We start from the raw sequence: 25,953 nt of genomic DNA on the forward strand, positions 1-25,953 counted from the left end.
TCAGGATCTGGAGAGAGATAATCAAAAACAATCAAGGATAAAAATGGCTCATACGATGTGAAAATTTGTAGTCATCCACAGAATGCCACTTTTAAAATAGTTTTACTGTCGAGTTTTAGTGAAATGGCTTGAAGAGACTCTATTAGGTATCAGTCTGACCTTGCTTACTGCAGTAGTTCTCTAGTATCCTTGCCAGATACTCTTCGGCTTCCTAAGATTTAAGGATTTCTAATGACGGGGAGTCACAGTATTAAGCACTAGCTTGAAGCCAGTTCCAGGGGAGTCAGTGACCTTGAATTCTTCACAACCCAAGGTGATTCATACAGTCCTCAACACTGCATTGCATGAACTCGGCGATGAAATAAAAACACACACTTTAACCTTCAGATGTTTCTTTGGCAGTGCAAACATGGTACTTCGGATCTGGCTGACTACCTTTCCAGGGTCCTCTTAAAGTAATAAAGTAAATCACTGATGCCCCAGCCAGGCCCATTTACTTGGTTAACTCTTTCACGCTTTTCAGACTCCGGTAAGCCCCATCCTCTCTGGATCTATTTACAAGTCCCCACTGTGGTGAAACTTTCGTTTCCCCTCCGCCTCTGCTGCTTAATTAGGCACTTGGGCCACGATCAAACACACCGCTTTTTGGACACCGGGATTTTAGCACTTTAGGCTCAAACTATGATTATACAGACTGGAAGAGTCTACCCAATGAATGAAAAGCCAATCTAGCAAAAAGTAGTGGAATCGCTACTTTTGATGCGGAGGGGGTCGGAACCGCAGTTAGCCACTCTCCCCTCGCTTCCCCGGCGCCTCGGAGACAAGAAACCGAAAGGATAGGCGGGGCCTGCCGCGACCCTCGCGGCCTGCGCGGACCTGGGCGGGCCTCCAGGTTTCCCAGCAAGCTCCAGGACTGAGGAGGTGGGGAAAGGAGGTCATCGCGCCTGCGTGTTAGGAGGTGTGACCCGGGTGGGAAAGCTCTCCACGTCCGCCATTTTGGCTGCCTTCTGTCGGTCTGTTCAGTTACCACGTGAACCGCCGACGGAGACCCGTGGGGGGGGGGGAGGCGGCGGCAGTGTTAAGTGAGAAGGGAAAAAAGACTACGAGGGGAAGGGGGTATCTGGGTTGGGCGACGCGGTGACACCCGAGGCCCGGTGGCGGCGGTGGATCGGGGCAATCAAGGCTGAAGCAGCCAGGGAACGACGGCGGCGGCGGCGGCGGCGGTCGGACAAACAGACTGACCGAGCCCGGCGGTGGCGGGAGCAGCGGGAGGAGCCGGAACGATGCCGGCCGTGAGCCTCCCGCCCAAGGAGAACGCGCTCTTCAAGCGGATCTTGGTAAGTGGGAGGCTCCGGACCAGCAGTGAGGAGGATTTAGCCGGTACACGGGCCTGTCACTCCTAACCACGGTCCAGGGGCACCCGGCCACCGCCGCCCGGGACCCCGCCTTCGTGCTCCTAGTCAGGCCGAATGCAATGCCTCGTCCCCTCCTCGGGGTTCTCACTTGGGCCCGCGCGCCAGGGGCCACGGGCTTCCTCCTCCCGTCCCCACTCTCCGGAGGCCGTGGTTCCGGAGTAGGCCCCATTCTCCTGGCTTCGAAGCGGCCGGTTTTCATTCGCCCTGAGCGAAGGGGGCAGAGGCCTGGCCTTCAGCGGGGAAGCGGGCGACACGGGTAGGAGCGGTGGCCCGGGTGGTTTGGGAAGCCTGCCGGCAGGCCGGGGTGGCACCCTTGGAAGGAACAGGTGGTGCGGATGCGGCACAGCTCATTCATTGCCCAAGCGCGGCTCTCCCTCCATCGTCCGTCCCTCCCTCTTCCTCTCCTCTTGGGAGTCACCTGTCCCCGCCCGGCTCGGGGTCACTGAATGACCTGGGAGGAGGGAAGGAAGAAAGGCGTTCAGAAGAGGAGAGGAAGGCTTCTAAACGACAGCCTCGATGGAGTCAGTAGGAATGCTGAGATCTGCAGCTTCTCGGCCTCTTTACCTCCTTTCAGGAGTAGGGGAGAGACATTTATTTCTTAGCTTCCGAGCGGGAAACATCACCCTCCTTGGGAGGTGGGGCCCATTGCGAGGGGGCGGTCCAGTAGGAAGTGGAAAGTTAAGAGCTTTCAGCGGAGAAGTTCTGGACACAGATTTTCTTGTAGACCGAAGTGTATTAACACTGACGCAAGAAGTGATTAGCAGAGAAAAGAGAATATAAGGACTTGTGAAATGGATCTTTTTGACGCTAGCTCAGGCTCGATAATTCCCTGCATTTCACGTTTGCCGTTTGCATTTTTTTTTTTAAATAACCGTAAATGCGATGATGTTTGGAGGGGCTGTTTACACTGTAACATCTGCCTTGTAGCTTTGGTGCTATAATTAATACTTTGTAGCACGTTTTTTGTTTGGCATCTAGTGTGTGGCTTGCCGCTTTCGTGCAGACACTTCTTTATGAAAGGATTAACTGCATTTCCCAGACTTAAGACTTCAAATTTGGAGTGTGTGTACGAAAGTGTTAGTTCTTTCCACTTGTAATTTAAATGTATTTCATTTGTTTGAAAAGTATAACAGCTCTGAGGATCCGGGTTTTCTAGAGAAAGGAAAGTAACCCATGCTGAACTAACTTTGATTTTACAAAAATATCCGTATGCCTACAGATTTAGTCAGTTCGTGTGGAAACATATAGGAAAGTTGCATCCAATACGGTGTTAACTCTTAGTTACTTTGAAGTCCTTATTGCCATTTTTTTTGGTTTCAAGACTAATTGGAGTGTAGGTAGGACTATAGCACCTTTTTACCACAGCAATTTATTTACTTTTACAACTTTTAAAGGAGTAGTTGTTCTCTCCATTATGATAGCCATTAGCCACATGTGGCTCTTGTACACTTGAAATATGGCTAGTGTGATTGAGAAATTGAATTCTTAATTTTAATTAATTTAATTTAGTCTCAAGATGTCTCAAGATTAAGGAACACCCTGAAATTAAGGCTAACAGCTAGTGTAAGGGTCAGGAATGCAACTTTTTTTCGGCTGTGTTGGGTCTTCGTTGCTGCACGCGGGCTTTCTCTAGTTGCAGCGAGCGGGGGCTGCTCTTCGATGATTGCGGTGGCTTCTCTTGTTGCGGAGCACGGGCTCTAGGCGTGCGGGCTTCAGTAGTTGTGGCACGAGGGCTCGGTAGTTGTGGCTCACGGGCTCTAGAGCGCAGGCTCAGTAGTTGCGCATGGGCTTGCTCCGCGGCATGTGGGATCTTCCCGGACCAGGGCTCGAACCCGTGTCCCCTGCATTGGCAGACGGGTTCTTAACCACTGCACCACCAGGGAAGTCCTGAAACTTTTTTTTTTTCACGGCACTTATACCACACCTGCATAGTTCTTTGTTAGGTAAAAGGAGTTGTAGTAATTGTTAGGTGGCTACGCATATTGTAGGTACCTACAAATATTGTAGGTAAATTATTTCATGTTATTTATTGCTTTTGGAAAAAGTGCTGTTTCTACAGTTAATGATACTTAGGTTGGACTTAGTTGCAGATGAAATTAAAATTAGGAATTGTTAACAAGTAGATTTCCATATGTGCATAGGAAGGTCAGCTGACTTTAGTTTCTATGTGACAATAATAGTTTTGCAGCCGAGTAAGGAATGTGACCTTGAAATTGGTCTTAATATACTTTTACCCATACTGCATGTGTTTAGAATATAACAAAGAAAAAATAAAAAATGGAAACAAAGTTTTACCTGCTCTGAAGTCCCCTTTCTTCTGTATACAGTAGGTAATCAAATGTTTGAACTAGAATAAATTTGTTTAAAAGTGAATTAGAGGGACTTCCCTGGCAGTCCAGTGGTTGAGACTTCGCCTTCCAGTGCAGGGGGTGTGGGTTCGATCCCTGGTCAGGGGTGCTAGGATCCCACAGGCCTCGCGGCCAGGAAGCAAAGGCATAAAGCAGAGGCAGTGTTGTAGCACATTCAAAGACTTTAAAAAAAAAAAGGTCCACATCAAAAAAAATCTTAATAAAAAAAGAAGTGAATTAGAAAACAAAATGCAATTTTGATATAATGTAAATACACTACATTCTTATGAAACTCACAAAATACTTTTTTTAAAAGTCTGTAAAGAATCTTATGAGAATAAAAATCTGATGATGTGGCAAATTCACTGATTTGTTTGTTTTCTTTTAGATTTCTATCCTAAATCCTTTCTGGAATGGATATAGTATGAACGAACACAGAAGTATATGTTTTTATATAAATTGACAAAGGATATGTATTTTTAAATGCTTTATTGTGTTAGAAACCTGAAATGTTCAAGACATGATTCTTTTAGGTTAAAAGTAGATTAAAATACTTGTTTGTGCAGATTATTTCTAGAATAGAATATTCTGGTAAAAAAAATGAACGACTACAGTTTAGTTTTCACTTGTAATAGACAACATGATATGTGCAGAGAAGCAGACAAAAGCTAATAGGGAACTGAATTTAACGTTTGCTTATGCGAGTATTTCAAAGCCTTGCAGTCTTGGCCATTATTGGGGATTACACAAACTAAGTTATTTGATGGTATAGAGTTGCCATCCCAAGTATTACTTTGAAGACTGGTTAAAAGCAGTTTCCACAGAGGCAGACATGGTGCCCTGTATGATTGGTGGGCAGGAGAGCTACTGGCCAACCAGCTTTAACAGAAGGGATCTCTTTGTTTAGTGTACATTCTAATTTCCTTTAGTATTTCTGCTTCTGATAATGCATTTCTTAGAGAGCATTGATTCAAATATATTTTCTTTGTTCAAAAAAGTGCTTTTGGACATAAAAAGCTAGGTTATAGAAGGGATCATATGCAAAGGACTGTTTGTTCAGAATTTTCTCCCCCAGATAACTGCATAGTTCATTTCTTCTCTTATTTCTTTTAGAATTCTGCTCAGATGTCCTCTAAATGTTATATTGAGGTCTTCCTTGACCAGAAGTCCTCTTCAGCTCAACCTTCTTATTTCCTTCCTTGCTTTATTTTTCTCATCACTGATCATCATCTGGCATACGTATACAAGTAACTTATCACATGTCTACCATAATTAAAACGTAGGTTTTATGAGGATAGGGATTTTGTTCTGTTAATTGCTATACCCCCATTAGTTAGAATAACGTACCATGATACGTATTCAAGAAATATTTTTGCATAAAATCAGTGTTAAGACAGTGACTATAGGGCAGGAGAGAGAAATTGTAATCTTTGGATTTTGTGCTTGCATAAAGACTTTTGGAGAAGGGAGTTAGTTAAGCTGGGCCTTGGCATTGTAGAATGCATTGTTATATGAGGTAATTGTAGGGTATCAGGCAGAACCTGTATTACCCGGTGAGACCTTGGAAGTTTCATGAATCATGGTATTAGGTTTGTTTACATGGTCTTTTTCCCATCACAGAAGCATAAGAGGAAATTTTTATTGTTTCTTTTTTGGTTGTGTTAGCATTGGAGGAGAAATGGTATCTGGATTAAATGAGGCTGTTTGTCATGAGGAGCCTGTTGTATCAGGTAGTAAAGCTCAGTCATCTGTAGTTTCATACAGCTCTAAAACTGATTCTGACACAAAGTCAGGGGTGAGGACCAGTGTATATGATATTATGAGACAGGAATATAACATGTTAGAAGGGAGAACATTTGTAATTTAGAGTTGCTTTGTGAGTGTTTTTTAGAAAATTTAAAAATCAAATTGAATTCTTGGAATTTGGGAAAGGTGTGCTGGGAAGCTGGTGTTGCAGAGCAAGCCACTTAACTAATCAGTGACTGTAGCCAACCCTCAGCATCCACATCTAAATACAACTTTGGTCTCTATTTGTAGGCAGTAGCCCTATTGAAGAGAGAAAAACTTAAGATTCTTAGTGAAAAACGGTTTTAGAAATAATGTCAGTTGCCAGTGCTGATGGTAAGAAGAACAAGTGAAAAGATTTAAAAGAGTGATGGTTGTTAGTATATATATTAGGATGTGGAGGGGAGGCAATTTTTGCTGTGACTGTATTTTTTTTTCCTTAATTAATTAATTTTATTTATTTATTTTTGGCTGCGTTGGGTCTTCATTGCTGCGCGGGGGCTTTCTCTAGCTGCGACGAGCAGGGGCTACTCTTCATTGCGGTGCGTGGGCTTCTCTTGTTGCGGAGCACGGGCTCTAGGTGCACACAGGCTTTAATAGTAGTGGCACGCGGGCTCAGTAGTTGTGGCTTGCAGCCTCTAGAGCGCAGGCTTGGTAGTTGTGGACCACGGGCTTGGTTGCTCCATGGCATGTGGGATCTTCCCGGACCAGGGCTCGAACCCGTGTCCCCTGCATGGGCAGGTGGATTCTTAACCACTGCGTCACCAGGGAAGTCCTGTGTCTGTATTCTTGACTTCTGGGAATTTCCCTGGAATGTCGGCTGTACATTTACATTTAAGCTGTTTTATGATGCACGCTGTACAAACTTGTATTGAAGTTGTAACTTAAAAAAAAACTAGTTTAACTTGTTGCATGTGGTTTTTCCCCTTTAGGTAAGATATGAATTGTATTTTTACTACTTAATTTGGAACTAAAATAATTCCATAAAATTTTAATTTAATAAAAGCAATCTTTTTGTCTATTTAAAAGTGAAATATAAATCGCGATATAGAAATAAATGATGGAGAGGTTAATGTTTTTGTTACCTGATATGCTCTATTCCACTGAGATTTTCTTTGGTAAGTATAATAGGAACACATTTTCAGTTGAGATCATTTGAAATTTCTACTAAAACCTACTGGGGAAATTATAATCTTATTTGAAGCCAGTGAGATATATATATATATATATATATATATATACATATATATATATAAATTTTTTTTTTTTTTTTTTTTTGCAGTATGCAGGCCTCTCACTGTTGTGGCCTCTCCCGTTGTGGAGCACAGGCTCCGGACGCGCAGGCTCAGTGGCCATGGCTCACTGGCCTAGCCACTCCGCGGCATATGGGATCTTACCGGACCGGGGCACGAACCCGTGTCCCCTGCATCAGCAGGCGGACTCTCAACCACTGCCCCACCAGGGAAGCCCTCAGTGATAATTTTAATCTTAAAGATTGTTTTTTTTTTTTATATAGAGGAGATTATATAAGCATTTCTCTGTGTAATCTGTAAGAGTTGTTTTATCTGATTGTGTATAAAAGGAGAGATGAAAGTTTGCTTTTAAGAATATAGACCTAAGGGACTTCCCTGGTGGCGCAGTGGTTAAGAGTCCGCCTGCCCATGCAGGGAACACGGTTTCGATCCCTGGTCTGGGAAGATCCCACATGCTGCGGAGCAGCTAAGCCCGTGAGCCACAACTACTGAGCCTGCGCTCTACAGCCCGCGAGCCACAACTACTGAGCCCGCGTGCCACAACTACTGAAGCCCACGCTCCTAGAGCCCGTGCTCCGCAACAAGAGAAGCCACCACAATGAGAAGCCCACGCACCACAACTAGAGAAAGCATGAGCGCAGCCAAAAAAAAAAAAAAGTATGCCCATGTGTTTAAAAAAAAAGAATAGAGACCTAGGGGGGAAAAAAAAGCCCTCCAGGCTGGTTGTGTACTTCCACACATGGTGGTGGTTCTGATTTAAGAAAAAAAATGTTTCCCCTTATGTTAATGGCTTTCACTTAATATATGGTACCCTTTTTTTCAGAGAGATCTCATTGAAGATTACAAGATCACCTTTGGTTATCAGTGCTTGGGAACTGAGTCAGAATCTTTAAGAAGAGGGAAATGAAGTAAATTGACGTTTATTGATCGTCTGTTTTGAGCCAGATTCTATGTCAGGCTTTTTTTCCACATTAGCTGATATAAACCTTGCATTACTCCTTTGAGGAAATTGTAATAAGTATAGGCAATACTTATGATTACATTGTCTAAAGCATATTTCTAATTGCTTTATATGCAGTCAGTTGTGCTATATCAGAACATACGGGTTTGTAAAAGTCAGTGCACTATGCAAAATCAGGTAATAAAACCCACAGGGCTTGTGGGGAGAATGGAGTCGGTACAACACTTAAAAACTTCATTGATGCCAAATTAGGAACCAAGGTAAGAACCTAACAGAAATGATAGCACAGTTTTCCATATGTAAAATGGCTAACCAATATGGAAATACTATAATGTAAATACTGCCTTTTACCTTGGAAAAGACCTGAAGTTTGCTTGTAGAGGTAGGTGTCAGAAGGATTGCAGCTGGTGAATTATTATGAAATGATGGAAGGAAAGTTATCTTAAATCTGAGAGAAAGTTGTAACACCTCATAACCCACAAGGTGAACTGAGGGAGTTTTGATGTTTGAGGTGTGTGTCTGTGTTGTGCGTGCCTATGCAGCTCGTTTCAGCTGGGTGCAGTTTTCTGTGTTCATCTAGTATTTCTGGTGGACAAATCCCACAGAAGCAAACTTGAAATTTAGTATGCTCAAAATGTCAAATTATCAATCGTGTGGGAGCAAATACGTGTTTTCAAAACTAGTATTGTAGGGAACTGGCCATACCTGAACTTACTTAGAGGTCAAACAGCCTGGGTCTGGGTAGCCCTTCCCTCACTCTGAAGTGTGTCTGTTATTATTTTCTTAAATTTTGGTTGCACCAGGTCTTAGTTACAGCAGGTGGGCTCCTTAGTTGCAGCTCCAGGGCTCCTTAGTTGTGGCACGTGGACTCCTTAGTTGTGGCATGCATGTGGGATCTAGTTCCCTGACCAGGGGTCCAGCCTTGGCCCCCTGCATTGGGAGTGCGGAGTCTTATCCACTGCGCCACCAGGGAAGTCCCCTGAAGTGTGTCTAATCTTGCATCTAGTATCTGAGATAGTGTCACATTCTTTGGCAACTTAGTTGCCACTGCCATTAAGGAGACTTAAACTTCAAACATATTCTTTGTTAGAAGAAGCTTTGTACCCAGAGTATCAAAAGTTTCAGACTAATTCATTCTAAAGATTTTTGTGGGGTGGCTAAGTAACACTTTTAAAGCAGGAAATAAAATATTATACGTTTCTTCAATTTGTATTTTGAAACAGTTTTGATGCTCAATGGGGGAAGCCTGGTGTGGAAAGAAAAATAGATGATGGGTTTTAATCCTGACTTTGCTTTACTTTATCTTTCATGTTTTTTAAGCCTTAGTCTGTAAATTTGAGTAAAGAGAGAAACAGTACTTTTCTGACCTACCTCACTGGTCAGGTAGTGAGATATGTATAAAAGTCCTTGGTAAATGGTAAAGCATATGTATTAGTAAACATCTATTATAGGTGTAGTCTGTTAAGGACGTTAGCTTTTTCATTGAATTGATCTCATCTTGGTTTTATGCTATGCTTTGTATTCTGTTTAATATTATTATTTAGCTTTTGTATATTTTTTGTTATTTAGGAAGGTTTATATTTTTGTTTTAATCAGTTTTATGTTTTATAAACTTTTATGTTTATACCTTTAAAAATTCCTGGGAATTCCCCGGAGGTCCAGTGGTTAGGATTCGGCGCTTTTACTGCCGTGGGCCCGGGTTTGATCCCTGGTCAGGGAACTAAGATGCTTCAAGCCACGTGGCGTGGCCAAAAAAAATTCCTTTAGTCCTCTTTTTTTCTTACTTAGGGTGTGGAGGGGAGGAAATTTTATGCTGTGATTGTGAATTTTATGCTATTATTTTATTTGTCACCTATAAAATAAATCCATTTTCTTTTTCCCCCCCATTTTTAAAAATTATGGTGAAATATGCATAATATAAAATTTACCATCTTAGCCATTTTTTAAGTGTTCAGTTCAGTGGCATTAATGAGCACATTCACATCATTGTGCAACCATCAACCCCGTCCATCTCCAGAACTTTTTCATCTTCCCAAACTGAAACTGCACCCATTAAACAACTCCCCCATCACCACCCCTCCCCCAGCCCCTGGCACCCACCATCTGCTTTCTGTCTCTGTGGGTTTGGCTCCTCTAGGAACTGCATGGGAGTGGGATCATACAGCATTTGTCTTTATGTGACGGGCTTATTTAACTCAGCACAGTATCCTCAAGGTTCATCCATGTTGTAGCAAGTGTCAGAATTTCCTTCTTTTTTAAGGCTGAATAAAGTTCTGTTGTATTTATATACCACTTTTTGTTTATCTATTCATCTTTCAATGGACATTTGGGTTACCTCCACATTTTAGCCATTGGGAATAATGCTGCTATGAACATGGGTGTACAAATCTCTCTTCAAGACCCTGCTTTCAGTGCCTTTGGGTATATACCAAGAAGCAGATTGCTGGGTCATATGGTAATTCTTGAGGCATACCATACCGTTTTCCATAGTGGTTCCCAGCAATGCACAAGGGTTCCAGTTTCTCTACATTCTTGCCAACACTACTGTTTTCATTTTTCTTTCATAATAGCTATACTAGTGACCCTGAAGTAGTATCCTATCGCAATTTTGATTTTCGTTTTCCTAATTAGTGATGTTGATTGTCTTTTCATGTGCTTATTGACCATCTGTATGCTGTCTTTGGAGAAATGTCTAATTAAGTCCTTGCCCATTTTTTAATTGGGTTGTTTGTTGTTGAGTTGTAAGATTTCTCTCTATCTACTGGCTATCGAATGACTTGCAACTATTTTCTTCCATCTGTGTGTAGTCTTTTTTTCCCCCCAGGCCTGTTTGTTCGTTTGTTTATTTATTTATTTACTGCACCGCACAGGCATGTGGGATCCTGGTTCCCCAACCAGGGATCGAACCCATGCTCCGTGCATTGGGAGCGTGGAGTTTTAACCACTGGACCACCAGGGAAGTCCCTGTGTGTCATCTTTTGATGCACAAAATTTTTAAATTTTCATGAAGTCTACTTTTTCTCTTTTTTCTTTTGTTTTCTGTGCCTTTGGAGTCACATCTAAGAAATCACTGCCAAATTCAATGTCATGAAGCTTTCTTTTTTTTTTTTTTGGCTGTGTTGGGTCTTCATTGCTGTAAGCGGGCTTTCTCTAGTTGTGGCGAGCGGGGGCTACTCTTCGTTGCAGTGCACAGGCTTCTCATGGCGGTGGCTTCTCTTGTTGCGGAGCACGGGCTCAAGGCACGCAGGCTTCAATAGTTATGGGTTACGGGCTCTAGAGCGCAGGCTCTGTAGTTGTGACTCACGGGCTTAGTTGGTCTGCAGCATGTGGGATCTTCCTGGACCAGGGATCAAACCCGTGTCCCCTGCATTGGCAGGCAGTAAATCCATTTTCTTATGTGTGAGGCAGTGAATGAGCTTATTCTACTAAATTTTTTTTCTAGTCTCTTTTCCTCTGACTTTTTGAAGTTATTTTTACTTTGTGAGAGCATGCCATTTTATGTACTATTCTACCCGCATCAATACCTTTGTTTTAGATTTAATTCTACAATTAAATATAGTTAATATTAAACAGCAGACCTTTTTCTGAAGTTTTCCCAGTCATCTCTTGGTTGGATGAAGCTTATTGTCTAGTATAGATTCCTCAACAGTCCTTGTGGAAATCTCTTAAGGTCTTAGATGTTAAAAGTGTTTTCCTAGTGTCTTGATGTTTGAAGGACAGCTTGGCTGGGTTTAAAATCCTTGATTCACATCTTCTTACATTTCTTGAAAATAATTGCCCCCCTGTTGTCTTGCTTATATATATGTTGCTGATGCCAACCTGATTTTCTTTTCTTCGTTGATGACTTGGTCTTTCTTTTCGAAGACTTGAATTTTTCTTATCTGTAAAATTGAATTGTTGTACTGAGATATGTCTCTGTGTTGACTATTCTGGATAAATTTTCCCTTGTGGTTTCAGATTGTAGATTGATGTTTTCTTTTGAGTCAAGAATTACAGTTTTGAATATTAGTTCTGGTCAGTTGTTTCATTCTTCAGTGATCTTTGCATCTCTTTTATATTATGTTTCCTTCAATTCTTTTCTCTGTTATTCATTTGCTTGAGAGGTCTTATTTTCTATCTTTTTAGATCATACATCTTGTAATTTAGTCTTCATTTCTGTGATGATTTTGTTTTTTTTCTGTTTCTTAAGTTTAGTTTGTTCCTATTTTAAAACTTGTTTGCTCTTTAAAATTTTGAATATTTGATTTGAGGTGTTCTTTTATGTCTTCATTTGTTATTTATTTCTAATTTGTGAGGGAGTGTTGAATCTTTCCTCTGTGTTATCGCTTTGGTTTTTGGTGTGTTTTCATCTGCCCAAATTTTTCACTTTTAAAAATACTATGTAAGTAACTTGGTATGAACGCTGGGTTCTTTTTTCTGTTCAGGTTATTTGTGGTGGGTTTTACTGCACCAGCAATATAGACAATTTTATTTTGGGGTGAGGCTGGGTGGTTTCTTCAGTCTCTTAGTTCAAGAGTACCCTCTTTGTTGCTAGAGTCAAATGCAGTTTTTAAAATAAGTCCCCTGTCCCACATTGTTCTGTATTGGTTCAATAAGGCCTTGATCTTCAGTGCTGCCCTCTCCATCAAACCTTCAAGTGATACTTTCTCCTTCTAAGGTGTCTCCTTCTCCAAAGCTATGCCTTACTAAAACTGCCACCTTTGGTCTTAAAGACTTTCTGAGCCTCTACATTTTGACTCCCCAGTAGCCATTGCTCTCATCCATCATGTTTCTCAGTACTTCCTTTTGACCTCTGGCTTGGGTGAACTTGAATGAATCCTGAATATTACCCATTCACTCACCACGAGGACCCTGCTGTATTCTTCTTTTGGACAGTTCCCATTGGAACATGGGACTTCTGGTCTTCAGTGTTTATGCAATTACATGTAAATTAGAGTTTTTAGTTGTCTTATCTCTTTGTAATGCTCTGGGTGATTTTATTTGCTTCCTTTCTTGGCCTGTATGGTTTTTTGTTTTCTTTTTTTAAATTAACTTATTTATTTATTTAGGCTGAGTTAGATCTTTCTTGCTGCACGCGGGCTTTCTCTAGTTGAGGAGAGCGGGGACTACTCTTCGTTGAGGTGCGCGGGCTTCTCATTGCAGTGGCTTCTCGTTGCAGAGCATGGGCTCTAGGCGCGCGGGCTCAGTAGTTGTGGCACACGGGCTTAGTTGCTCCGCGGCAAGTGGGATCTTCCCGGACCAGGGCTTGAACCTGTGTCCCTTGCATTGGCAGGTGGATCCTTAACCATTGCACCACCAGGGAAGCCCCAACCTGTTTTTCTGAGTATTTGTGTAATGTTTAGAAATTAGGGGGCAGCCATTATCCTGTAAATAATTCATTTCTGGTTTTATGTGTTATGCTTGAAAATAATAGTGCTTGCTTTAAGATAATTTGCAGTTCAGGTTTTATATAATTGAGTAATTGCTTATACTTTTGTTGCTGTGTCCCCATGACCACTCCATTGTTTTCTTTAAACTCTTTGGGATTATTTATCATTGAAATAATTATGAGGTTCTATTAAATAGCTGACTCTCAATCATATGTATATACCTTGAGTTTTATTGAATTTTGTCCTGTCCCTAAGCAATCAGAGTTCATAGCAGTTCTACTCACATTAAGCAGGAGTCCTAAATTTTCCTTCACTTTTCTTTTCTCAAGTGACATAATTTAATGCTGGGGGGAAAAAAAAAGAAAGGTAAGAGAAGCCTGGCACGTTTTATAATGCATTAACAGGATTTTCGTATCCGGAAGGCAGATGGTGATTGTCACATTCAGTTCTGTGGCTAGTAAGACCTCACCTGTAACTTTAGCTTCTGGACCCGAAACTAGGAGAGATAAGGACCAACGACTCCGTAATGCTGGCACACCTCAAAAATATTGGTGTAAAATTCCCACAGACCTTTCTTGTCTTTTGTTCTGAGACTATGTACTCGTTACTTTAAATTTTTGAAGTGCCTTTTGTTTTGTGAAATACTGACAGATTTTAAAAAGATTGTTTATTTGGAAAAATAAAAATTAAGCAACCCCATTTTTAAAATAAATTTACTTATTTATTTTTTGGCTGCGTTGGGTCTTTGTTGCTGCGCACTGCCTTTCTCTAGTTGCAGCAAGCGGGAGCTACTCTTTGTTGCGGTGCGAGGGCTTCTCATTGCGGTGGCTTCTCTTGTTGTGGAGCACGGGCTCTAGGCGTGCGGGCTCAGTAGTTGTGGCCCACGGGCTCTAGAGTGCAGGCTCAGTAGTTGTGGCGCACAGGCTTAGTTGCTCCGTGGCATGTGGGATCTTCCCGGGCCAGGGATTGAACTCGTGTCCCCTGCATTGGCAGGTGGCTTCTTAACCACTGCGCCACCAGGGAAGTCCCCAACCCCATTTAAATTGTCTAATTTTTTTGAAATTTTACTAGTTTTATAAAATACACAAGTATGGAAACAATACTGTATCGACTTCCGAGGGTGGCACAAAAGGTCAAAGGACTTAAAACTTTCATATAAGGAACAGCTAAAATTACAAAGATGCTTAGCTTGAATAAGAGAAAACTGAAGTCTTAAGAGCTAGAATCAGTAAACAAAAATTAGAGGGTGATAGAGTTTGGCTCAATATAGCTAAAAACATTTCAGTAGAGCGAACTGGTACCAACAAGAGCTGTGTGACCCCTTGCACCAGATGATGTTTACTATAGAATTAAGACAGACTTATTTTTTTAAATAGTATAAAACTAGGAGGGGGAAAAATCATTCTTAAGATTTGTTTTCATGGTTGTAATAGTTTGCCAGAAATTGTATGATATAAAAGGCTAACATACTGTCTGCAAATGGAAGCTCCAACTAAAAGAATTAAAGGAAAGGGAGGATAAAGGTAGTTTTTCAGCGTTCCTATGTTTTCTTCTCAAAAAACATTTAAAAATTTAAAGTATAATTACCTACAGTGAAGTGCACACGTTTTGAGTGTACCGTTCTATTAGTTGTCTTGAGCATACTGTTCTTTTAATTTTGACAAGTCATAAACCAGTACAGCCTATGCCCCTTTTAAGATGTAGAACATTTACACCATCTCAGAATAGACACCTTGTTACTCTTGATTGTACATTTTAATTCAGTTTCTGCTTTCAGATTTCTCTATAATCAGTCAAACTGTGTTGGGTCTAAATATTTTAAGCTGTAACTGTTACCGTAGTGCTTTGTTTAAACATTTTATTGAGTGCTTACTCAGGTTCTTTATGTACATTTGTATTTAATTCTCACCTTAACCCTGCAAGGTTGTTAATGTCCACATTTTGCAGGTGACACAGTTGAGGCTCTAATAAGTTTAATTAAGCCAGTGATGCAAACCTGTCTAAGTGTTTTCTAAGATTTGAACTGTAGACTCTAGAGCAGCGTTGTCCAATAGAATTTCTTGTGATGATGGAAGTGTTCTGCATCTGAATTTCCATATGTTAGCCATTAGTCACATGTGGCTATTGAACACCTGAGATGTGGGTAGTGTGACTGAGGAGCTTTACTGAAGAATTTTAAATTTTATTTAATATTAGCTAATTAAAACGTTAAATAGCTATAGCTCTGAGTCTAAAGACTGTAGGTGCCCTTTCTCCATACCTGTCTGCTCTACAGAAGTAGGACTACTAAAAGTAGTTCCAGTACACTGGCACTACTAAGTGCTAGCCAGGCTCCTAGTAAGTTAATAAATGGGGTTTTTTTGTTTGTTTGTTTGTTTTTTGTGGTACGCGGGCCTCTCACTGTTGTGGCCTCTCCCGTTGCGGAGCACAGGCCATGGCTCATGGGCCCACCCCCTCCGTGGCATGTGGGATCCTCCCGGACCGGGGCACGAACCTGTGTCCCCTGCATTGGCAGGCGGACTCTGAACCACTGCGCCACCAGGGAAGCCCTATCAGTTTTATTGATCTTCTCAAAGAACCAGATTTTGGTTTCACTGATTTCCTTTATTTTTCTCTTTTCTATTTCATTGTTTCTGTTCTTTTTTCTTTTGTTTCTTCTGCTTATGTTGAGTTTAATTTGCTCTTATTCTTCTACTTTCTTAAGGTGGAAGCTGCTATGATAATTGGAGACCTTTTAGAATACAGACTTTTTTCTGACTACTTTTATAATTTTCTCTTTTGTCCTTATTTTTTAGCATTTGGATTGTGATGTGCCTCTTTTTTTGTTTGCTTTTTTGTTTTGTTGTTTTCTTTTTTTTTTTTAGTTGATCCTGCTTGGAGTTTGTTGAGATTCTTGGTTCTGTGGGTTTAATAGTTTCCATTTCTCTATGGAGATTTCCTGTTTGTTTTCTGATTATTTCATGTTTTCCTTTCAATCTTTTAAAATTACTTAATAGTTACTGTTTTAAAGTCTGTCTGCTACTTCTATCATTATCTCTGAATCTGTTTTTGTTGATTAATTTTTTTCTGTAGGTCATGGGTCACAATTTCCTGTTTCTTCACATTTCTAATAATTTTTGTTTTTCTGTAATGTGTATTATAGACACTAGGATATTGAGTATCTGGATCTTGTTGTCCTTTGTAATAGAGTTTTGTTTTGGCAGATGGTTAATTTGCTTGTGCATCAGCTTGTTCTTGTTTTTAAGCTTTAATAAAAGTGGCTCTAGATTATCCTTATTCCCAAGGTGTGGCATTTCTGGGTCTCTGATGAATCCTGGAGTGTTTAATGAAGTCTCTAACTGGATGTTTGGAACTCAGATCTCTCCCAGCCATGTACAAGCATCCATAGTTGTTCAGCTCATGCTACTTGGTAGTTGTTCTTGGCCAACTTGAGTAGAATTCTGCAGTGTACCTGATCAATTTAATATTTGACCAAAACTCTTGTACAAATTTCTGAAATTTCATCTCTCTACAGTTCTTTCTAATACCCTGCTCCATAAATTTCAGCTCTTCAGGCATTTTCTGTCTCAGATATCTGTTTAGGTCAGTAAGAGTGGCATGTTCTACTTGTGTTCCTCCTCTCTATTCTGCAGTCTGGAAAATGCCTATAGGCAAAAAAAAAAAAGATTTTCTTGGGATTTACCTTGTTTCCCTTCTAAGAGCACAGTCCTGTGTTGGCTTTTGTCCAATGGCTGAAAATAATTATTTCATATTTACTTAACCAGTTTTATGCTTGGCAGGAGCACGAGCTGGTGTCAGTTATTCCTAGACATTTTAGAAGCAGGAGTCTCAGTGTATGGTGCCAGCATTTAGCACACAGGATTTGAACAGTTCATTCTATTTGAGTTATATCCTGTTTTGCCTTACTGTTTCTGTAGCACACTGTTAATATTTTAAAATTTAGCTGCTAATGAAAGCTAACAGTCTACAATATTCTAATATTTTTGAAACTATTATGTTTGATCTTGAATTAACATATGTTCATGTTACAGGCAAGGTGACAAACAGAATACTATGGCATTCATTCCATACCAAGGGAACCACTTACTTATAATTCTGAAATTTCAAGAACTCCCCAAATACAAGAATTTCAGAGATGGGATTATAGACATGTATTTTTATTTAATTTTATGATTCTACTATGGAGAACTTAACATGTCTGCCCACAATGTTGTTTTACAAAGCCTGTTTTAAATGAATTGATGTGAAACCTTTGCTCAAACTATACTGTATGTAGTATTTGCATCTCTCTTAACCTAAATAAAAGTAAATTCTCTAAAAATTTTCTTTAAGTCTACGGGTTTGATTAAAGCAGCATTAAGTATCTTATGGTTTTAAAAAAAAAAGAATCTTATCATGGTAGCTTTATTCCCATGATTCTGTAGAGTGAACTTTAGTGATAGCGTTACATGGGAGTTTTAAAAACAAGCAAATTATTTTTTTCATTTTGTACATTTACGCCTTTTGAATGGTTCGAAAAAGGACTCCTTATGATTATATCTTCTGTTATACTTTAAGACTGCTTTTATAAGATTCCATTTTGATTAGACAGAAACCTGTGTTAAAGCTGAATTATACATAGATCTGGCCTTATATGTTTGGAGGAAAGAAATTGTTGAATATGATACACCACTTCCTATTTTTCTTGTAAACCCTGTATGCTACTAGAGTTTATCTTTGGGCAAGAGCAGAAGTGTCAAGGAAATTTTTTGGGGTAAAGTAAATTGAATGTTTGCTGTTACTTTTTCCATTAAACTGTGAGAATACTACTCTCATTTGTTATGAGTGACCTGTTGTAGGAGTAGTGCTTTTAGGGAAAAAAGAGATTGAGGTCTGTTTCCTTAAATGCACACTGAATGGTATGCCATTCTCAATTATTTTTATGGGTCACCTTGACAGAAGATAATTGGGTTAGTGGCATTGAGTATAATTTCAATATGGGCAGCCGCCAAATTTCATTAATTGGGAGCATAATCATTAGGAACTGAAACTTAATTACTTTTCTGAAGTTTGATAAAATAAAAAACTAAGTGCTCTAGTATTATTATCTCATTAAAAGAAAGTGGAGTTCGGTTTTTCATTTTCATTTGGTAAACTCAGTTATTTGGGGGAATTATCAAATTGGTTAATCTGTGTGTGTTCATTTTTGTCACTTTATTTTTGGCATTTTTATTGCCTATTTGATTATAGTACTGAGTAAGCAAAGGAACAAAAGGTGAGATAAAAGTTGAATTTGTTGGTTAGAAGATCTGTTAAAAGATGAAAACTGTTGGCTTTAATAATATTTATGTTAATAAAATGTAATAAAATTTCTGTATGTGATGGAAAGAGCTCTTAACTGGGACTCAGAGGACCTAGACTGTTAGGCCCGCCAACACTAACTAGGAATTTTGCCACTAACTAGGTTTGTAATCTCTGGCAACAGATGCACAAGGACCCCACGCAGATTTTTGGATGTCTTTCTCTGAATAGTTCCATCACTTGCAGTACTCTGCCTTGCAGAGTACCTCAGCCTCCTTGACCTTCAATCTTTGTTTCTTCAACTCTGTGGACTGCTGTGCTCTGCTTTGGATCCTTCTCCCTGTGCTATAATCTGTAAAACAGTGACATTACCAAGTGTGTCATGTCCCCCCAACCCATGGTTCACAATCCTGCACTGCCTGTTGTCCAGTGTCTGGCAACAGTTATTTTATACATTTTGTCCAGTTTTGTTGTTTATGTTAGAAGGACAAGTTCAGCCTCACTCCATCATGGCTAAAAGTGGAAGTTCCCTTACTACGTTTTTACAGAAATAAATTTTTAGAAAGCAAATTGAGGGTTTTAAGAATAGTGTACTTAGGGGGCTTCCCTGGTGGCGCAGTTGTTAAGAATCCGCCTGCCAATGCAGGAGACACAGGTTCGAGCCCTGGTCTGGGAAGATCCCGCATGCCGCAGAGCAACTAAGCCTGTGCCCCACAACTACTGAGCCTGCGCTCTAGAGCCTGTGAGCCCCAACTACTGAAGCCTGCGTGCCACAACTACTGAAGCCTGCGTGCCTAGTGCCTGTGCTCTGCAACAAGAGAAGCCACTACAATGAGAAGCCCGCGCACCGCAACGAAGAGTAGCCCCTGCTCACTGCAACTAGAGAGAGCCCGCGTGCAGCAACAAAGACCCAATGCAGCCAAAAATAATAAATAACTAAATAAATTTTTTTAAAAAAAAGAATAGGGTACTTAAACTGTTCTTTGTATGTATGTAGTTCCTGGAAAACAGTGACAGGTTAGGAGTATCACTTTTAATTAGCCTAGTCTTTACATCATATTAACAAATTAAGGAATAAAAACCATATGATCATCTCAGTAGATGCAGAAAAAGCTTTTGACAAAATTCAACACCCATTTATGATAAAAACTCCAGAATGTGGGCATAGAGGGAACCTACCTCAACATAATGAAGGCCATATATGACAAACTCACGGCAAACATCATACTCAATGGTGAAAAACTGAAAGCATTTCCACTAATATCAGGAACAAGACAAGGGTGTCCACTCTCACCACTCTTATTCAACATAGTTTTGGAAATCCTAGCCACAGCAATCAGAGAAGAAAAAGAAATAAAAGAAATACAAATTGGAAAAAAAGAAGTAAAACTATCACCGTTTGCAGATGCCATGATACTATACATAGAAATTCCTAAAGATGCCACCAGAAAACTCCTAAAACCAACCAATGAATTTGGTAAGGTTTCAGGATACAAAATTAATGCACAGAAATCTCTGGCATTCCTATACACTAACAACGAAAAATCAGAAAGAGAAATTAAGGAAACAATCCCATTTACCATAGCAACAGAAAGAATAAAATACCTAGGAATAAACCTACCTAAGGAGGTGAAAGACTTATACTTACAAAACTATACAGCACTGATGAAAGAAGTCAAAGATGACATAAACAGATGGAGAAATATACCATGTTCTTGGATTGGAAGAATCAGTATTATGAAAATGACTATACCAACCAAAGCACTCTACAGATTTCAGTGCAATCCCTATCAAACTACCAATGGCATTCTTCACAGAATTAGAACGAAAAATTTTACAATTCGTATGGAAACACAAAAGATCCCGAATAGCGAAAGCAATCTTGAGAAAAAAATGGAACTGGAGGAATCAGGCTCCCCGACTTCAAACTACACTACAAAGCTACAGTAATCAAGACAGTGTGGTACTGGCACGAAAACAGAAATATAGATCAGTGGTACAGGATAGAAAGCCCAGAGATAAACCCACGTACATATGGTCACCTAATTTATGACAGAGGAGGCAAGAACGTACAATGGAGAAAAGACAGCCTCTTCAATAAGTGGTGCTTGGAAAACTGGACAGCTACATGTAAAAGAATGAAATTAGAACACTACCTAACACCATACACAAAAATAAACTCCAAATGGATTAAAGAGCTAAATGTAAGACCAGACACTATAAAACTAGGAAAACATAGGAAAAACACTCTTTGAAATAAACCACAGCAAGATCTTTTGTGACCCACCTCCTAGAGTAATGGAAATAAAAACAAAAATAAAGAGATGGGACCTAATTAAACTTAAAAGCTTTTGCACAGCAAGGGAAACCATAAACAAGACGAAAAGCAACCCTCAGAATGGGAGAAAGTATTTGCAAATGAAACAACAGACAAAGGATTAATCTCCAAAATATAAAAACAGCTCATGGAGCTCAATATCAAAAAAACAACAGTTCAGTTAAAAAATGGGCAGAAGACCTAAGTAGACATTTCACCAAAGAAGGCGTACAGATGGCGAAGACATACAGATGGCCAAGAGGCACATGAAAAGATGCTCAAAATCACTAATTATTAGAGAAGTGCAAATCAAAACTACAATGAGGTATCACCTCACACCAGTCAGAATGGCCATTATCAAAAAATCTAGAAACAATAAATGCTGGAAAGGGTGTGGTGAAAAGGGAACCCTCCTGCATTGTTGGTGGGAATGTAAATTGATAGAACCACTATGGAGAACAGTATGGAGGTTCCTTAAAAAATTAAAAATAGAACTACCATATGACCCAGCAATCCCACTACTGGGCATATACCCTGAGAAAACCGTAATTCAAAAAGAGACATGTACCAAAATGTTCATTGCAGCTCTATTTACAATAGCCAGGAGGTGGAAGCAACCTAAGTGTCCATCATCAGATGAATGGATAAAGAAGATGTGGCACATGTATACAATGGAATATTACTCAGCCATAAAACAAAATGAAATTGAGTTATTTGTAGTGAGGTGGATGGACCTAGAGTCTGTCGTACAGAGTGAAGTAAGTCAGAAAGAGAAAAACAAATACCGTATGCTAACACATATATATGGAATCTAAGAAAAAAAAATGTCATGAAGAACCTAGGGGCAAGACGAGAATAAAGACACAGACCTACTAGAGAATGGACTTGAGGATACCGGGAGGGGGAAGGGTAAGCTGGGATGAAGTGACAGAGTGGCATGGACATATATACACTACCAAACATAAACTAGATAGCTAGTGGGAAGCAGCCGCATAGCACAGGGAGATCAGCTCGGTGCTTTGTGACCACTTAGAGGGGTGGGATAGGGAGGGTGGGAGGGAGAGAGACGCAAGAGGGAAGAGAGATGGGAACATATGTGTATGTATAACTGATTCACTTTGTTATAAAGCAGAAACTAACACACCATTGTAAAGCAATTATACTCCAATAAAGATGTTAAAAAAAAATAGACATGTACCACAGTGTTCATTGCAGCACTATTTACAATAGCCAGGACATGGAACCAACCTAAATGTCCATTGACAGATGAATGGATAAAGATGTCGCACGTGTATTCAATGGAATATTACTCAGCCATAAAAAGAATGAAATTGAGTTATTTGTAGTGAGGTGAATGGACCTAGAGTCTGTCGCACAGAGTGAAGTAAGCCAGAAAGAGAAAAACAACTACCGTATGCTAACACATGTATATGGAATCTAAAAAAAAAAAAAAAAATGGTACTGATGAACCTATCTGCAGGACAGGAATAAAGAGGTAGGCATAGAGAATGGACTTGATGACTTTGGGTGGTAGGGGGAAGCTGGGGCGAAGTGAGAGTAGCGTGGACAAATATACACTACCGAATGTAAAATAGTTAGCTAGTGGGAAGCAGCCGCATAGCACAGGGAGATCAGCCCAGTGCTCTGCGACGACCTGGAGAGGAAGGATAGGGAGGGTGGGAGGGAGGGAGGCTCAAAAGGGAGGGTATGTGGGGATATATGTATGCATATGGCTGATTCCCTTTGTTGTACAACAGAAACTAACACAGTATTGTGAAGCAATTATACTCCAGTAAAGATCTATTAAAATAAATAGTGTGCTTAAACTATTCTTTGTATGTATGTAGTTCCTGGAAAACAGTGGCAAGTTAGGAGTGTCACTTTTAATTAGCCTAGTCTTTATGTCATAGCTTCCTTTAATGCTTTTTACTGTTATTTTAATTATTATAAGAAAAATTAGTTTTAGGCTTTCTGCTAAGTAAATAGGAACACTAAATTTAGTTGCTTAGTCGGATGTTTCTTTGGCTGCATATGGTTACGTTACTGCTTCTGCTCTCCCCTCCCTCCTATCCCCCAGATCACTTTGCCTGTTGATTGTGGGAAGGGCTGAGAGGAAGCTATTGCAGACAAAGTAGGACTGATGGATCTACTAGAGAATGGAAGTGTCAGGAAAGGAAAGCACAGAGGATAATTAGGTTTTTTGCTTCATCATCTGAGTGAGGGTGAGTTGAGGGAAGGGCATCTCTTGAGATGGTGAAGAGTTGGTGAATAGATTCTGGGGGAAAAATCAGTTGTGTTTTGGATGGTGTATTAGGTTTGAGATGTGAACAACAAAATAGAGATGGTGAGTACATAGTTGATTATAGGACAGCTCTGTAGTTGGCTGTAGCATTGAGCTTTAAGCAGTTGATTTCATGGTGCTGAATGTAAAATTTTACATTTTTGTTTCTCCACATTTTTCTATGATTTTATTATCATTTGCATTAACTACCCCTCCCAGATTTTGAATGTATTGTTTTAAAAATTGTGAGTAAAATTGGTTTAAACTTATGACAGTGAAATCTGGCATAGAGTCATATCTTTAAGATGTTTTCTGTAATGAATACAGTGCTTTAAAAATAATTATTGCTATAAAAGCACATGGTGATAGTTAAAAGTCAGATAGCACTAACAGGTTTATGATGAAAAAGAATTTGTCAACTCACCCCCCCTCCCCATCCCCTCCATACCTTCCCACACCAGAATAAAGCACCCTCAGTCCTTCAGCCATTTTCTCTGGTATTTGTTTTTCTGTTGCTTAGTAATATAACATTATTTCTTTCTTCTTTTTAAAAATATTTATTTATTATTTGGCTGCGCCAGGTCTTAGGTTGTGGCACGCAGGATCTTCGTTGCGGCACGTGGGATCTTTAGTTGCGGCATGCGAATTCTTAGTTGTGGCATGTGGGATCTAGTTTCCTGACCAGGGATCAAACTTGGGCCCCCTGCATTGGGAGCATGGAGTCTTAGCCACTGGACCACCAGGGAAGTCCCTATAACAGTATTTCTTGATACATGAATTTTAGACATTTGTTGACTTCTGTTTATGGAAAATGAGGACTTGGAACTTCATCATTCACACATTTGCTCATTTGTCTTTCTCTCTTTATACTTATATCACAATATTTTGATAAACCAGTATTAAATATTTACATTTTTTAAACTATACATGTATTTTTTATTGTTGAGCCAAATATTACGCTAAGACCACTAAGACCACCACACTCTCTTATATAAGCCTTTATTTCTCCTGGAGTTAATACCTATCTTACTTATTCAGTTACCTGGTTTTCTATAGACCCATTGCTCATTTTCCCCAAATGTGCCTGTATTTCTGTCAGGTGTTTATAAATAAAATTTTCCATTTTTGTCCTTGATAGAAACCTATTCCATGGTGGCCTTTGGCATCCTGTTTTATTTTGGAGTGGTTGTTCTCTAGTTCTTTTTTCTGCATTAGATTACTTATTTACTAAGTCCCATGTTATCTTTTTTGTTTGTTTTGATTCCTTTTAATAGCTTCCTAAGGAAGAGTGCAGAGAGATAAAATTTTAACTTTCTGAGAAGCTTTAAACTGTCATTTTACTTACATATACTTGATTGACAGTTCAGCTAGGTAAGGAATTCTGAATTTTGAAGGCTGTGTGTAGTTTTATAGCTTTTAGCAATATTCCATTGTTGCTTTGGAGTAAAACTTCAGTGCTATTCTGATTACAGATCTTTTTTATGTGACTTGTTCTTTTCTCTCTGGAAGTTTTTTTTTTTAATTAATTTATTTTTGGCTGTGTTGGGTCTTCATTGCTGCGCATGGGCTTTCTCTAGTTGCAGTGAGCGGGGGCTACTCTTCTTTGCGTTGCGCGGGCTTCTTATTGTGGTGGCTTCTCTTGTTGCAGAGCACGGGCTCTAGGCGCGCAGGCTTCAGTAGTTGTGGCACGTGGGCTCTAGAGCTCAGGCTCAGTAGTTGTGGCGCATGGGCTTAGTTGCTTTGCAGCATGTGGGATCTTCCTGGGCCAGGGCTCGAACCCTTGTCCCCTGCATTGGCAGGTGGATTCTTAACCACTGCGCCACCAGGGAAGCCCCTCTCTCTGGAAGTTTTTAAGGACCATTATTTCCAGGCTTTGAATTTTCATTATGGTGTACCATAGTGTGGGTCTTTTTTTCCCCTTTGTTAATTTGCATGCACTTGTTTGTCCCTTGTGGCTTCAGAGACTTGTTTCCTTCAGCAAAAAGAAAATGTTATTTTAAAATATAATTTCTACACCTTTCCTTTTTTTTCAGTTTTCACATTATTAACACTTGTTGGACCTTTTGGAGTAAGCTAATGATTTTCTTATTTTTTTCTAATGTATATTTTGTCCCTTTGTCTTGCTTTTACTTTCTGTATTTGAACCTTCCATTTTCTTTTTCTTTTTTTTTTTTTAAATTTTAGCTGCACAGTGTGGCTTGCAGTATCCAGTTCTCTGAGCAGGGATTGAACCCAGGTCACTGCAGTGAAAGTGCCGAATCCTAACCTCTAAGCCACCAGAGAACTCCCTGTATTTATTTTTTTAAACTGTGTTTTAGTGGGATTTAGGAGAATATGGAAATAACGTGATCATTTTATTGTATTTAACAGAATCAAAAATTTAGCACCGAATTTAAAATTGTTTGCATTTCTTGCTAAACTTAAATTTTTCTCTTTTGTTTTGACAGAGATGTTATGAACATAAACAGTACAGAAATGGATTGAAATTCTGTAAACAAATCCTCTCTAACCCCAAATTTGCTGAGCATGGAGGTAAGTGTAAATACTGTACACTTGCTTGTAAGCATAATTAGGTAAGGCTTTGCTTACTTATCTGGTTTCACTTATTTGGGTTCTGTTAATCCCAGCTGCCTAACTGTTTTCCAGAGAGAATGGACCTTCTTATCCTTGACTCCTGTGAGATGTTTAATACTGATACTTTGAATTTATTGTCGAGAAAATGATAACACAATCTACTTGAGTTCTGATTTATTCCTATTTTGAATATTAGCACCATAGGAAAGGCAAAAGAACCTAGTAAGACAATATGCTAATTTAAGTTTAATAAATAAGTTTATTTAAAATGTTACAAGAAAATTTTGCTTGAGAACTTTGGTTGAGCTAGATAAATTTTATTTCTTACAATAAACTTATTCAGAAAGTATCCATTTGGGTCTTTGCTCAT

General features: G+C 39.6%; 1 protein-coding gene across 4 annotated transcripts in view; it reads left to right on the forward strand.

The window, feature by feature from the left end:
* The first annotated feature begins 960 nt into the window (after positions 1–960).
* Positions 961–25,953, forward strand: part of NAA15 (N(alpha)-acetyltransferase 15, NatA auxiliary subunit) — a 75,020-nt gene continuing 50,027 nt past the window's right edge. For 2 of the 4 annotated variants that reach the window (XM_029235151.1, XM_029235152.1), the window contains exons 1-2: positions 1,070–1,337; positions 25,457–25,541. In XM_029235151.1, the coding sequence (XP_029090984.1) occupies positions 1,284–1,337; positions 25,457–25,541 (139 nt within the window). In that variant the 5' untranslated portion in view covers positions 1,070–1,283. Of the gene's footprint in view, positions 1,338–25,456; positions 25,542–25,953 lie in introns of all 4 variants that reach the window. The other 2 variants (XM_029235153.1, XM_029235154.1) reach the window with 2 other exon arrangements.

Source organism: Monodon monoceros, unplaced genomic scaffold (assembly GCF_005190385.1).
Source record: "Monodon monoceros isolate NGI ecotype Baffin Bay Population unplaced genomic scaffold, NGI_Narwhal_1 Super_Scaffold_20, whole genome shotgun sequence".
Taxonomy (NCBI): Eukaryota; Metazoa; Chordata; class Mammalia; order Artiodactyla; family Monodontidae; genus Monodon; species Monodon monoceros.